A 12,493-nucleotide genomic window follows, 5' to 3' on the forward strand; every position below is an offset into this window, starting at 1 on the left:
CAAACAACCCCAAGAGTAGAAAGATGCTGCAAAAGAGGGAGACCTGCCAGGCCTGTGTGTCCCAAGGGGCTGAGGTTTGGGGGTAATGATGGTATCAGCCCAGGCTGCACCATCACCTGGACTCCCCCCCCACCCTAAAGACACCTCCACTAGGGTCAGAATCATCCCCACAGAGCGGAGGAGATGCCCAGTGGGCCTGGAGGGTGCTGACAGCCCCCGGCATGAACGGCGAGCCTGCAGGGTGTTTGGAGGAGGGGCCCCGCCGGCCCACCGTTGGCTGACTCGCCAGTGTGGTTAGGGGGCCAAGGGATGGAAAACACTATAGTCAAGGAAGTTTGTTCACACTGCACCGGGCTCCTTGCAGACTATCTTATTCCACACTCATCCCTGCGGCGGGGTGTCAGCGGTGACCCATTTTACAGATGAGGCAAGATGCCCAAGGTCAAGGTCAGGGAGCACCGGAGCCATCCTCCCCGAGAGGAGCAGAGCGGGCCGGTGCCTCCCAACACCTGGGTCCAAGACCTGGGTCCTCGCCCAGCTCTGCACCTGGACAGCCAGGGCAGGAGCCCACGGGGGCACAGAGCTACCCCATGTCGCCTCCTCAAACCCAGGACCGGACATGAAGCCCCAAGGGAGGGATACAGATAGACACACACGTGTGCAGGTACACAGCACTCAGACACACGGACCTGGCTCTTGTTCCCCCCACCCCTGAGCCCACGTGGGGGTCCCTTTCACGCCTTCCCACATCACCAAACAGCGAAAACCCAAGGGGCTTTTGTATAAGAAATAACCTGTGACTTAAGATCTTTGAGACTTATTTTGCACTTTAATGCCAACTGTGAAAAGAGCAGTAATCTCAGCGTGAGCATCTTTAACTAAAAATACACAGTGAGAGGGAAATGGAAGGATTCTGCCTCCTGCCCAGATGTGTTCAAGGAGGGGAGGAGGCTTCCCTGGGACAGTGGTCCCCTCGCCGCATCCCCCACAGTCTTTATCTGCTCCAGTTCTTCCTCTCACCAGCTGATCCCTCTGCTGACAGGACCGTCCCCATCCTCACGGCCCAAGACCCATCATCCCCTCAGGGCCCAGCACCCCAGGCCATGAAAGAGCCCAGGCCATGAAAGAGCGCCCAGGCCAGGCTGAGGCGGGAAGGGGTGTTTGCACCGTCTGACCCGCCTCCTTCCCCTGCTGCTGCCTGAGCAGTGCCTGGCACGGGGGAGGCACGTGCTAAGCTGCATCCAGAGAGGTCCACAGATGCGGTGTTAGCTGCAAGCCCAGGCCCAGCAGAGGGGACGGGGACAGGGGGCCAGAGTTGGTGGAGGACGGCCCTGAGGGGAGAGGGTCCTCTTGCCAGAGGGGCAGGGTCACCACTGGGGGGCCCTCGTGCTTTGCTAAGTCTGGGTGGGGAGGGGGTTCTACTGTCTGCCAAGGGCTGTCAGGCTGAGGATGTCCACCCCTCACCCTGTGCTCCCATGGACGCAGTACCCCCATCTCTCTCCAGCCCCCAGTGGTGATGGCGGGATGCCAGGGATGCCCCCGCCGCCTCCCCACCCAGCCCTGGCTCTCTCCTCTGGGCAGGGAGGGCACCTGCCTCTGCCCACAGCCCAGCTGCACATGAATGGGTCGGGACAGCGGGACAGTGGAGCTGCCCTAAAGGTGGGCCGGCGGCTCTCAGCGCCCAGCACTATGTGTGCCAGGCAGGGCCTGAGACCACCATCAGAGGGCCCGAGGGGTTGGGGACACTTCCAGTGGGCCCCCAAATCCAGTTACAGAGGAATCCTGGGTGTCAGCCTGGAGCCCTCTCCTACGGGATGCTGTGTCCACCCAGGGAGGAGACGGGTTCCTCCAGCATCCCTGGCGGCCGGTCACTCAGGGCCTGGAAGACGAGGCGCCTGGCATTTGCCCCACGATCCCGGTTTCTCCTCTCCTGACACGCAGGTCCAGGCCTGAGAGCCAGAGCAGCCCTGCTGGGCGGTGGCCGGTCCTGCGGCGCCCCCTGCTGGCCACTCTGGGAAACCACGCAGCCAGCTGGACCTGGCCGGGCGCCAGGGCCCAGAAAAGGCCTCGTCCCCACAGATACCCCAACACATGGGCGTGAAGTGCAGCAGGAAAACAGCCGACAAATAGTCCTTTAAAATCCTGCATAGAAACTGCTAAACCACCAGTATTTGTTGAGTGCCAGACACGTGCCCAGCACTCCGCCAGGTGCAGAGGGTCCTTCTGGTCGTGGCCGTGGACAGAGAACCCAGACCCATGACCACCAGCACGAGAGCCGCTGCGCCCTGCATGCAGACCGTCCCGGAAGAGCCGCTGGACCCCTGTGACCTGTTGCTCCCAATGGGCTTCGCTAGCGCCCGAGGCCCCACGCTGGTAAGAGTGCAGCCCCAGAAGTAGATGCCCTCACCCACCCAGACCCCCACCCACAGGCCCAGCGAGGACACCCCCAGGACACGGCTACACGGGCCAACCCAGGAGCTGCTGCGCTCAGGGGCCACTCAGATGGTCCTCCTGGGGCACCTACCACACTGCATGTCCCCCTCCCTCCCTCTAGCTACCCACCCCCACCCCACCCACTGCTACCTACCCCTCCCCAGAGTGTCCCAGGCCTCCTCTGGGCACGGACTCCTGTGATAAATCCTACGATAAAGTGCAAACTACACCCCCTGCTCCCCATGGTGAGCCTAGTGCTTGCGGATTCCGGCCTGTCCACCAGAACCCAGAATACCTAGAGCTTTTGTAATTAAGACAGTGTTGGGCTGGCCCAGGTACCTTCTCGGACTGAGTGTGAAAAGCAAAATTCTTTCACTTTCAGAAGAAAATATGGCAGGATATCTCCATGAGCTATTAGCACCAAATTCTCTTAAACAACACCAAAAAAAAGAAAAAAGTCACAAAGGAAAAGATTGATGAAACTCACTACTATTCAAATGAAAAACTGCTGGACCAATGAATAAACAAACAGAGAAAAGCCACGCAGATAGCCTGGGAAGTGATATTTGCAATATGTGTGACCAGCAAAGTGTTAGAATCTCGGATAAACGAAGCACTCCCTCAAATCAATGAGAAATGGAAAAAACAACTCAGCAGAATGGGCTCAGGCTCCTGGGAGGCCCCGGGCAGGAGAGGAGATGGAGGCGGTGCCAGGCAGAGAGAAGACGCCCCTTCCCAGTCTTGGGGGATGGCAGAGCCATAGGACAGCGACAGCTACACGGCTTAGCACTCGGCCAGGCTGCTGGGAGGGAGCACGACGGGCTCTCCAGCTGGGAAGCCATTGTGTTCTCTGGCCCCATGACGCCCTTCTCTGGGGAAGCCCTGGGGAAAACCAGCTCATGCAGGTCCGCCGGACTGGAGTAAGTTCACTGAATGTAAGTACACACGTTCAAACAAGGGATGGGCAGGCTGGGGTTATAATCAGGAAATGGAGCCCATGACACACATGGGTACATTCCCAATGATAGCATTAGGTTTTTCAAGTACCAAAGGGATACGTACAGCAAAATCCATTTAGAGAGTTTTAAAACATGGAAGGCAAGATCTATATACAATTACACCTATGCCCCCTTCAGTGGAAGCGCAGAATCCTAACCACTAGACCGCCAGGGAATAATACAAAGACATATGTTGGGGATGAATTCACCCACTACTGGTGGCTCCAGGGAGGGCAGGAGAAAGGGTGCTGGGTGGGGGAGGTTCACAGGGGGCTGTATTTTGTTTTGTTTTGTTTTGTTTGCAGTACGCGGGCCTCTCACTGTTGCGGCCTCTCCTGTTGTGGAGCACAGGCTCCGGACGCACAGGCTCAGCGGCCATGGCTCACGGGCCCAGCCGCTCCGCGGCATGTGGGATCTTCCCGGACCGGGGCACGAACCCATGTCCCCTGCATCAGCAGGCGGACTCTCAACCACTGCGCCACCAGGGAAGCCCAGGGGGCTATATTTTTTTAAGCAAAATCTCAAGCAACTATGAAATATGGTTGAATGTTAAGATTTAGCAAATCTGGTGATGGTTCCTGATGTTCGTTATCATCATCTCTCTCTTCCCCTGGACGCTTACACAGGTCACAATGATTTTAAAAGCCTTGAGTGAGAACGGCAAGTCCCCTCTCTCCACACCCTGGGAAGGAATGTTCCTGAGTGGTGAGCAGAGGCGTCCATGGAGCTCAGCCCCAGAACTGGTCCTTTATGGAGACGCCCCGATATTCCCAGGGGCCCTCAACCGTGGTCGCCCAGGAGAACCAGCCAAGGTGCGTTCAAGGAAGATGTGGGCAGGGCCCACCAGGTGACGTGGGATAGGGCCAGGGATGGGGTGGTCTTTTAAAAAGACCACCCGGGGTGCTGCTGTCCGGCCTGGCACACCCAGCCCAGCCCAGCTAGAGGACGGTATGGCCCCGGCTGGGCGGGCAGCAACCCCAGCTCCCAGGGCTCTGCTCAGCCTGCCTCTCTGCACCTGTTCCCTTAGTCACTTCTCTCTGGGCCCTGATTCGGGGAGTGTTCCCGCCTGGTCCTCACTTCAGGCCTCTGGAGCAGGGGTTCCCATCAGCCTCAACGTCCCAGATGGGGAAGCAGCCTGTCTAGGGGCACACGGGGAATGAGGGGATGGCAGAGGGACCTGGTCTGTCCAACTCCTGGCCCGGGACATCTGAAGGCCCATGTCGGCCTTAAGGCACCCCCTTTAAGGCCTGATATCCTGCCTCTTGGAATGAGCCCCTCATTTAAAATTGCTCATTGTGTCTTGTGACAGGATGAGTATCAACCTGACACGAATCTCAACCCTCCAGCTGCGGTCGGTCAGCGGGTGGCGGTTACCCTGGACTCAGCATCAGATTAGCAGGAGCAGTCAGCTGAAGGGGACGGTGAGCCCGGGGTGGGGTCTTTCATCCTTAAAAACGTGCCCCGGTGCTTCTCACAAGAGGACATTTACAGGCCTCTTGTCACCAGGGAAATACAAACGAAAACCAAAGTGAGACACAAGCACACACCCACCATCAGAGCCAAAAAATCAAGTGTGGGTGCAGATACAGAACGCCTGGGACCCTCATACGCTACTGCTGGGAGCGTAAATTGGCAAAAGTCTTTTAGGAAGCCATTTGTAGTACCTTCTAAAGCTGGACATAAAGTTGCCCTGTGCCCAGCAGTTCTCTCCAAGGCGTATCTCAAAAGAAATGCATACACATGTCCATCGAAGATATTTGTAAGAATGTTAGCGACCACTGTATTCTCAGCTGCCACACACTAGAAACAGTTCAAATGTTTGAAACAGTTCATCAGCAACAGAGGGGATAAACAGACCGTAGCGCCCTCATATAGTGTGCATACCACACTGCAGAGCAAATGGGCAAATACACAACGCACAACAGAGACGAAGAAGCTAGAAACAAAATACTACAGACTGTATGTTTCCACTTATGTCAAGTTTAAAGAGGCACAGACTAACCCATGGTCTTATAACCTGAAGACAAATCAGCCGGTTTACGTTTGGGTGAGGGGTGGTGACTGGCAGGGGCAGGTGCCGGCCATGCTCCGCACACTTGCCTCATCTGGGTAGCGGTGCCGGAAGCGGCAGGTTCACTTAGTACAAGTTAGTCAAGCGTTCACGTATGACGTGTGCCTTTTTAACGTGTACATGGTACCTTAATAAAAGCATAGCTTTTTAAAAAATATGCTCTAAACTGTGATCGGCACGGCAGGCGCCTGACTAGGAGAGGAGACCGAGGGCCACCCAAGCGCCCACGGTGAGCCTACCTGCAGGCAGCTGTGCCAGGTGCTTGAAGGCCAGGTGCAGGTTCTCCCGGCAGGCTGATTGGGGGTCGCTCAGCAGGAAAGACAGGGCGTAGATGACGTCATGCTCTAAAAAGCCATCTCTGGGGAAGAGAAGTGGGATTTAGACACAACGAACGTGCCACGAGAGGATCCAATAAGAACCTAGAGGCGGTTGCCTGCCCTCCCGGCCCCTGGAGCCTAAGCCCGTGCCGGCTGGACGGGACCGCATTCCTGCGGCCTCCGGAGAGAAGGCACAGGCTGGGGGTGGCCCTCACGTCAGGTGAGAGCAGTGCGGCCTGAGTGGTGGAGGACGACTCCAGGCAACAGAAGTGCATGACCAACCTCCCCTGAGCAGCCGGGCTGAGCTGACCGCTTCTCTCCACCTGCCGGGCACAGACCCGCGGACTGTCCAGGGCAGCCACGTGCCTCCAAACCCACGCAGGCCTGTCATGCTTCTTGTTATAATGATATAGATTCACTGAATATCAGGTAAGCCAATTTGATGGGAGAAGAGTTGGTGGTTTTTGTTTTTGTTTTGATTTCCTTATGAAAACAAAGGTGAATGTTTTGGGAAACTCCAAGGTCAGTGTCTAAAAAGATAAATAAATAGGGCTTCCCTGGTGGCGCAGTGGTTAAGAATCCACCTGCCAATGCAGGGGATGCGGGTTCAAGCCCTGGTCTGGGAAGATCCAACATGCCGTGGAACAACTAAGCCTGTGTGCCACAACTACTGAGCCTGTGCTCTAGATCCCGTGAGCCACAACTACCGAAGCCCACGTGCCACAACTACTGAAGCCTGCACACCTAGAGACCGTGCTCCGCAACAAGAGAAGCCACCACAATGAGAAGCCCGCGCACTGTAACGAAGAGTAGCCCCTGCTCACCACAACTAGAGAAAGCCCACACGCAGCAACAAGGACCCAGTGCAGCCAAAAATAAATAAATACATTTATTTTAAAAATAGTGAGATGATTGTGAAGATTCTCGAAGGGTTTTGCATGCAGATCACTTCATTAATGTCTGAGTGCTTGCTCTACGTTAAAGAATCAAAGCTCCATGATGTTACAGGTGCTGGTTTAAGCAAAAAAGATGATGGGAAGCTCCATGCAGTGGGCCCATAGCCAAGAAGAGGCACGCAGGGATTGCTGACTGCCTGATCGTTTAGGGGTTTGGGGTTAAGGTGAACTGTTTGAAGGGAAGATACAATTTCTTCCAATCCTAGCTTTTTAACCATTCCTTCTGCTTAACCAACTAACTGCTGGGCCCAGTTACGTCTGGTGAGGGTTTCAAGGCTGCATCTCTCGAGGCTGAGGTCAGAACTAAATGAGAACTCAGAGCGGGGCCTGGCCCAGTGCCCAGCACACAGGAAGTGCCTGACTGTGCTCTGCCGTGAGGTCTGTATGAGTCGTTCTGGGAGAAGGAAATCACAGTGGGACCCCCAAGTTGCAGGGGCCTTCCCTGACCCCCGGTGTGAGGTGTCCGGGCCTCTTCACTCTGCGCCCAGGTGCCCACTCCGAGTCACCCTGCTGGTAAGTCAGCTCTGTAAGCTGTAACTCCCCAAGGTGACAAGAGGCCAGGCCCCTGGCTTCCACACTCATCCGCTCCCCGTCGCTCCTCGTGTGGATCCAGGAAGGCAGGAGGTTTCAACATGGGCAGTTACTCAGGGTTTGAGGGGTGAGATGACCATTGAGCCCGGCGGACTTCAGAAGTCGGCCCCGGTCACTTCTGCCCTTTGTCCAGCGTGGTGTGCTAGAGTGAGCTGGGTCTTGGAATCCTGGACCCTGGGCACACCAGCTGCCTGCTCCGGGCTCCTCCCCGCCCCTTGCGGTGGTGCTGGGAGGGACATTGGAGAACAGTGTGCCAGTCACATCGGGTCCTCAGTCGGTGACAGTTTCTGCACCGAGTCGCCCTGCTAAAGTGGTTACAGCCGGGAACCACCCCCCACACCTCCTATGAGGATAAACAGACCTATGGTCACTGTCACTGGGCTCGTAGTTTCCTGTAATCCCCAAACTTCAAGCATCCCTCCTCTCAGCCTCCGTCACCCTCCCTGGGGTTACTCCTAATGTCCAAATCGGGTCCGGAAAGAGGAAAAAGGAGCAGGAAGAATGAGAGAAAGCACTTTTCTGGATCTGTCTCAGATGAGAACAGTGAGACTCGACCAAGAGCCTTGCCAGGTCAGAGCAGGAAAGGGCGGCGCTGCAGATGCCAGGTTCGAGCCCACTCCCCCGTTCTCCCCGGCACCCGTCTGCCCTGTTTGGTGCAACACCTGTGAACTGGGGCGCTCACTGTGTCACCACCTCCCCACACGCACCCAGTTCATAGCGACCTGTTGGGCCAGGGCTGCGCAGGGATTGGGCTGGCCACCCCCCTCCCAGGGACCTGACATCAGAACCCAGAGAAGAGACGGGGAGCTGAGGGGTCGAGGGGACCAAGGGGCTGAGGCGGCCTTCTGGAGGTGGCCCTGAGCAAGCGGGTGTGTGAGTTCCCAAAGACCACCCATCCGTGGGGAGAGGGAACCAGAGAGAGAGCGCCCGCGGCCAACCAAGCCACCACGGGGCTGACACTTCACGTGCATGAACTCATTTAACTCCCTGCCCCGCGAGCAGCTCATTCAAGGTCGTTCAAGCATGTGCCACCCCAGGGGAGGGGTGCGGCTCCAAAGCGTGACATTGATACCCAGAGGCAGCTGCTCACCTGCCCACGTTGTGGGTGGCCATGATATAGAGCACCTCAGTGGTCTTGATGCGCACCAGGTCGTTGGTGTCCATCAGCAAATCTTTCAGGCTCTCCAGGCAGCCTACGGGCAGAAAAACCTCTGAACATTCACCAAGCTCAGAAACCAGCTAACCTAGAAGTCGACAAGTGAGCTGATGTCCAGAGCGAGAGCACCAGGGCTCTACTGTTTGGGGGTGTGAGGGCATCGTGTGGGTGATGGAGTGTTTCAGAGTCACTGGCGGGGACTCTGGGTGCTAGAAAGGCTCATCCCCCAGGACCCTGTCATCCAAACCCCCTCGTGAATCTCTGCACACCTCCTCCCAGTCCTCCACAGGGTTCAGAAAATGCCCTTTGCGTTTGGAGAGACCGGAAGTCAAATTCCAGCCTTGTCACCCACTAGTCGCGTACCCTTGAAAGGGTTACACCTCGGGAAGCCAGACTGAGCACCTAAAAATCTTGCCTTATTTACTTATGGGGCAGCCCTAGCCTCACACTGCTTCTCTCTGAGCCTCCATTTTCCTCTGTGGGTTGAGGCGGTTCCTTCCCTCCCAGGGCCAGTGCTTCGAGGACTAAGGTAACACGGGCACTGCACGTATGGCAGCGCTGGCCCAGAGTCGGGCTCGTTAAATAGCAACCTTTTTTATTGAAGCTCCACCCGGCGTAGGGACCGCTACCACCATCTCTGGGATTAAACTAGCCCTTCAGATAAGGCTGGTGGGGGAGGCGGCAGTTCACTCATCGTGGGCCTGATCTGGGACAGGTGTGACCGTGCCACTAAAATCAGTTCAACTCTTATGTGGGTAATTAAGGGAGTGGGACACAGTGGACACAGGTCCCCGTGTGTGTGTGGTTTCAGTAGGGCCAGTGCCTATCTTCTGTGACAGCCTTGCGGGTGAGACAGATAAAGGCCTATTGGGTGGATGTGTGGCCACCGGGTTGAGTCATAGCAGAGGGGGCTGACCACTGGTGGTGTCCAGTTGAGGATGGGCTGACCAGCTGGGAGGGATGCTGTGAAGGGGCCACCTCAAGCTGCTCTGTGTCTGTCCATCCAGACCACAGTCGTGGTCACTTGGGCTGTGCCACGCTCACCTATGCGGATGGCTGTGTAGACGTGCTCGGGGTCGTGCATGAGGTCATACAGAGCCATGAGGGCTTTCTGCCTTGTCAACAGGTCCTCCGACTGCAGCTCCTCGTTCAGCTTGGGCAGCGCCCGGCAGCCGTAGGCAATGGCAGCCTGGGTGGGGTTGATGTCGGGGGGCAGGTACTTGGAGATCTGGGTGTGGGCCATCTTCCCACGCCTCCCGCTCCTGCACAGGGCGGCTCTGTCGCTTTCGAAGTGAAGCTCTGCAGAAACCACTGATTAAAAGAACCCAAAAGTTGTCAACATTGCTGCTGTGATTTGGTATTTTTACTTCCATTTTACAGATGAGCAAACTGAGAGTGAGAGCAACAAAGGGATTTGTTCAAGGTCACAGTGAAGCCCAAACTTCACAGTGAAGTGGCGGCCCAACCTGCAAACTTCAGAGTTCTCCCGATACTTTATAGGCTGGGCCTTGGGACAAAGGCATTGAAAACACAAACTAAGCCAAATGAGCAAACACTGTATCAGCTCCATCCGGTGCTTATCTTGTGCCAGCAATACCTGATATCCAACTCGGCTACCCCAGGAGGAGGGGTGAAGGAGGAAACGGAGGTTTAGGGGCAACGAGCCGTGGAGGCCACGAACTAGGAACCCATGTTCAAATCTGGGTCTAGCACATCCACCCATCAGGGACCCACAGTCGGATGCTCCCAGCACATCCATAGAGAAGGAAATAAGGTTAAAGTGCGATGTATTTTTATTACACACACACTCTGAGCAACTGTAGGCAGTGTGGCTTAGTAGTTAAGAATGGGCTCCAGACCCAAGCCAGTGGGTGGCCCTTGACAAGTTATTGCCTCTGTGTCTTTCTGCAGCTCAAAAGGGAGATGATAATAGCACCCACCCCCACCCCAACCCCCGACCCCCGCCAAGCTGCCATATTCGCTGAGACTCTTGAGCCTGGCTCACCAGGGCTCCAGATACTTTGGCTGAGTTATTATTAAGCTGATGGGGGTTGTGACCGCGTTTAGTGGCAGTGACAAACCCCTGCCTGTGGGAACCGACTCCACTAAGAGAGGTGAGCCGGACTCTGATTCCGGGCACCTGGTGACTAGGGAAGGAGGAGAAGGGGCCGGGCTGGAAGAGAAGAGGGGGCCCAGCCATTTGGGATCGGGGCTCCCCTCTCAGGAAACGGTGGGCGCCAGGGACAGGGGCCTACCCTCATCTAAGGGGTATGGGCTGGCTTGGGGTGGGAGGGCGCGGGGCCTGTTGATCAGGACCGGGTGGGTCTGGGGACCCCTGGCCCCTGGCCCCTGGCCCCTGTCGGCCGCCGCAGACTCACCTGCTTCAGCGCGCAAGGTTCTGTAGCACTTGCCCGTTGCCAGGCGACCCGGTTGCCAGGCGACCCTGAGCAGCGTCAGCCACGCAGCTCTTGCACACTCGGCGCCCACCGCGCAGGCGCGAACATCCCAGGCCAGGGCCGGCAGTAAAGTGGGGTTGGTGATATTTTACAGGGTTACTGTGGGGAACAAAGGCGGCTCAGCTTTGTTCATAGTGCGGAAGGGAAGTGTCTATGTGCGCCTTTCTCTGTACTGGGTACTTGGCACACTGTTAATCCTCAGAGTAAACCTGTGAGGTGATAACATTCTCCATTTTACGGACAGGAACCTCAAAGAGGTTCAGTAGCTTCTGCTGAATCACTGAGGCCTGATTCCAGGACTGCTTAGCCCTGGTCCAGGCTCCTTCCTCGGCAGGCTGACTGGCTGGTGACAACACAGGTCGGCCCCTGCAGTGGACTCAATGCACTGCTGGCCAGAGCAGTTGTTCTTGAAATCAAGCCAGAGCCAGCCACCACATACACCAAACCCTCCCAGGGCTCCCCACTGGTCTCAGGACAGAGTCCGGACTCCTAGCCTACCGCTCGAGGCCCTGGGTGAAGGCTTCCTCCACACATGCTGGATTCTTTCTTAATCCCCCAAATGGCTGACTCTTTCCTGCAGCTGGGCTGCTTGTAACACTATCCACTTCTTTGTTCTTCAGGACACAACTTGTTGTACTCTTCCACCAGGAAGCTGACCTTCTGCCCAACTCAAAATTAGCGAGTGATCCTATAGCTTAATTACCCCACTGGCACACTTCCCTCTTCTTATTCTCTACTTGCTTGTCTGTTTCCCCCAACAGACTTCCCTGAGGGTGGAGGCCACTTCGGTCCTGGTTCCTTGCCTCCCCAGTGCCAGGAATATACCAGGAGGCCTTTCGGTAAGTGTAGAAGAAGTGAATGGTTAATGGATTTGAGTCAAGCTTCATAATCAAAGCACTTTCACCATCTTGTGTGATCCTCACAACAAACCCTTGAAGTACGTAGTCAGGTCCATTTTATACCAGAGTAAACGGAGGAGGAAGTTGAGCAACTCAGGGAAGCTCACCCTGAGGCCTGAGCCCTTAGCAGTGAAACTCACTAACAAAGACACCAAGCGGCGACCTCCAGCACATTTAACTCTGACACGAAGGCAACTGACTTTGATCTGTGTGCCATGGACCCCACTTTGTGATGTGGATGTCTGCCCCTACCGCTGTCCCTCAAAGGACCAAGTTGTGAAGGGTCTGTCTAACCTAGAGCATCCTAGCTTTTGTACAAAGGTGGTGTGGAGAGCATTGGGCTGGGATTTAGGAAAGCTGGGTTCCAAATCTAGTTCTAACTCATGAAGCAAATCCTTTGGAATGTGTGAGCCTTCATTTCCTTGCTTGTGAAATCAGGGAGCTGAATCAAGTAGATTCTCAAAGCTGGGAATTCCAGATCTCTCAGGATTTGGTTACAGAGAGTCTTTTTGTAAAATCGTCCTTCAATTTTCTGTTTTTCAATCTCCTTTTTATTATTTTTGCAAACACACACATAACATTCTATGTAGCATATATGTTAATTTGTGAGACATAA

At 55.7% G+C, this 12,493-nt stretch overlaps 1 protein-coding gene across 2 annotated transcripts in view; it reads right to left on the reverse strand.

Annotated features, from left to right (window-relative positions):
- The window catches only part of RSPH14 (radial spoke head 14 homolog), a 61,985-nt gene extending 51,105 nt beyond the window's left edge, over positions 1 to 10,880 (reverse strand). For both annotated transcript variants that reach the window (XM_033837283.2, XM_073790336.1), the window contains exons 1-4: positions 10,778 to 10,880; positions 9,567 to 9,833; positions 8,457 to 8,559; positions 5,742 to 5,860 (exon numbers count right to left, since the gene is read on the reverse strand). In XM_033837283.2, the coding sequence (XP_033693174.1) occupies positions 5,742 to 5,860; positions 8,457 to 8,559; positions 9,567 to 9,765 (421 nt within the window). In that variant the 5' untranslated portion in view covers positions 9,766 to 9,833; positions 10,778 to 10,880. The remainder of the gene's footprint in view (positions 1 to 5,741; positions 5,861 to 8,456; positions 8,560 to 9,566; positions 9,834 to 10,777) is intronic.
- Positions 10,881 to 12,493: the final 1,613 nt, after the last annotated feature.

Source organism: Tursiops truncatus, chromosome 13 (assembly GCF_011762595.2).
Source record: "Tursiops truncatus isolate mTurTru1 chromosome 13, mTurTru1.mat.Y, whole genome shotgun sequence".
NCBI classification, from domain to species: Eukaryota; Metazoa; Chordata; class Mammalia; order Artiodactyla; family Delphinidae; genus Tursiops; species Tursiops truncatus.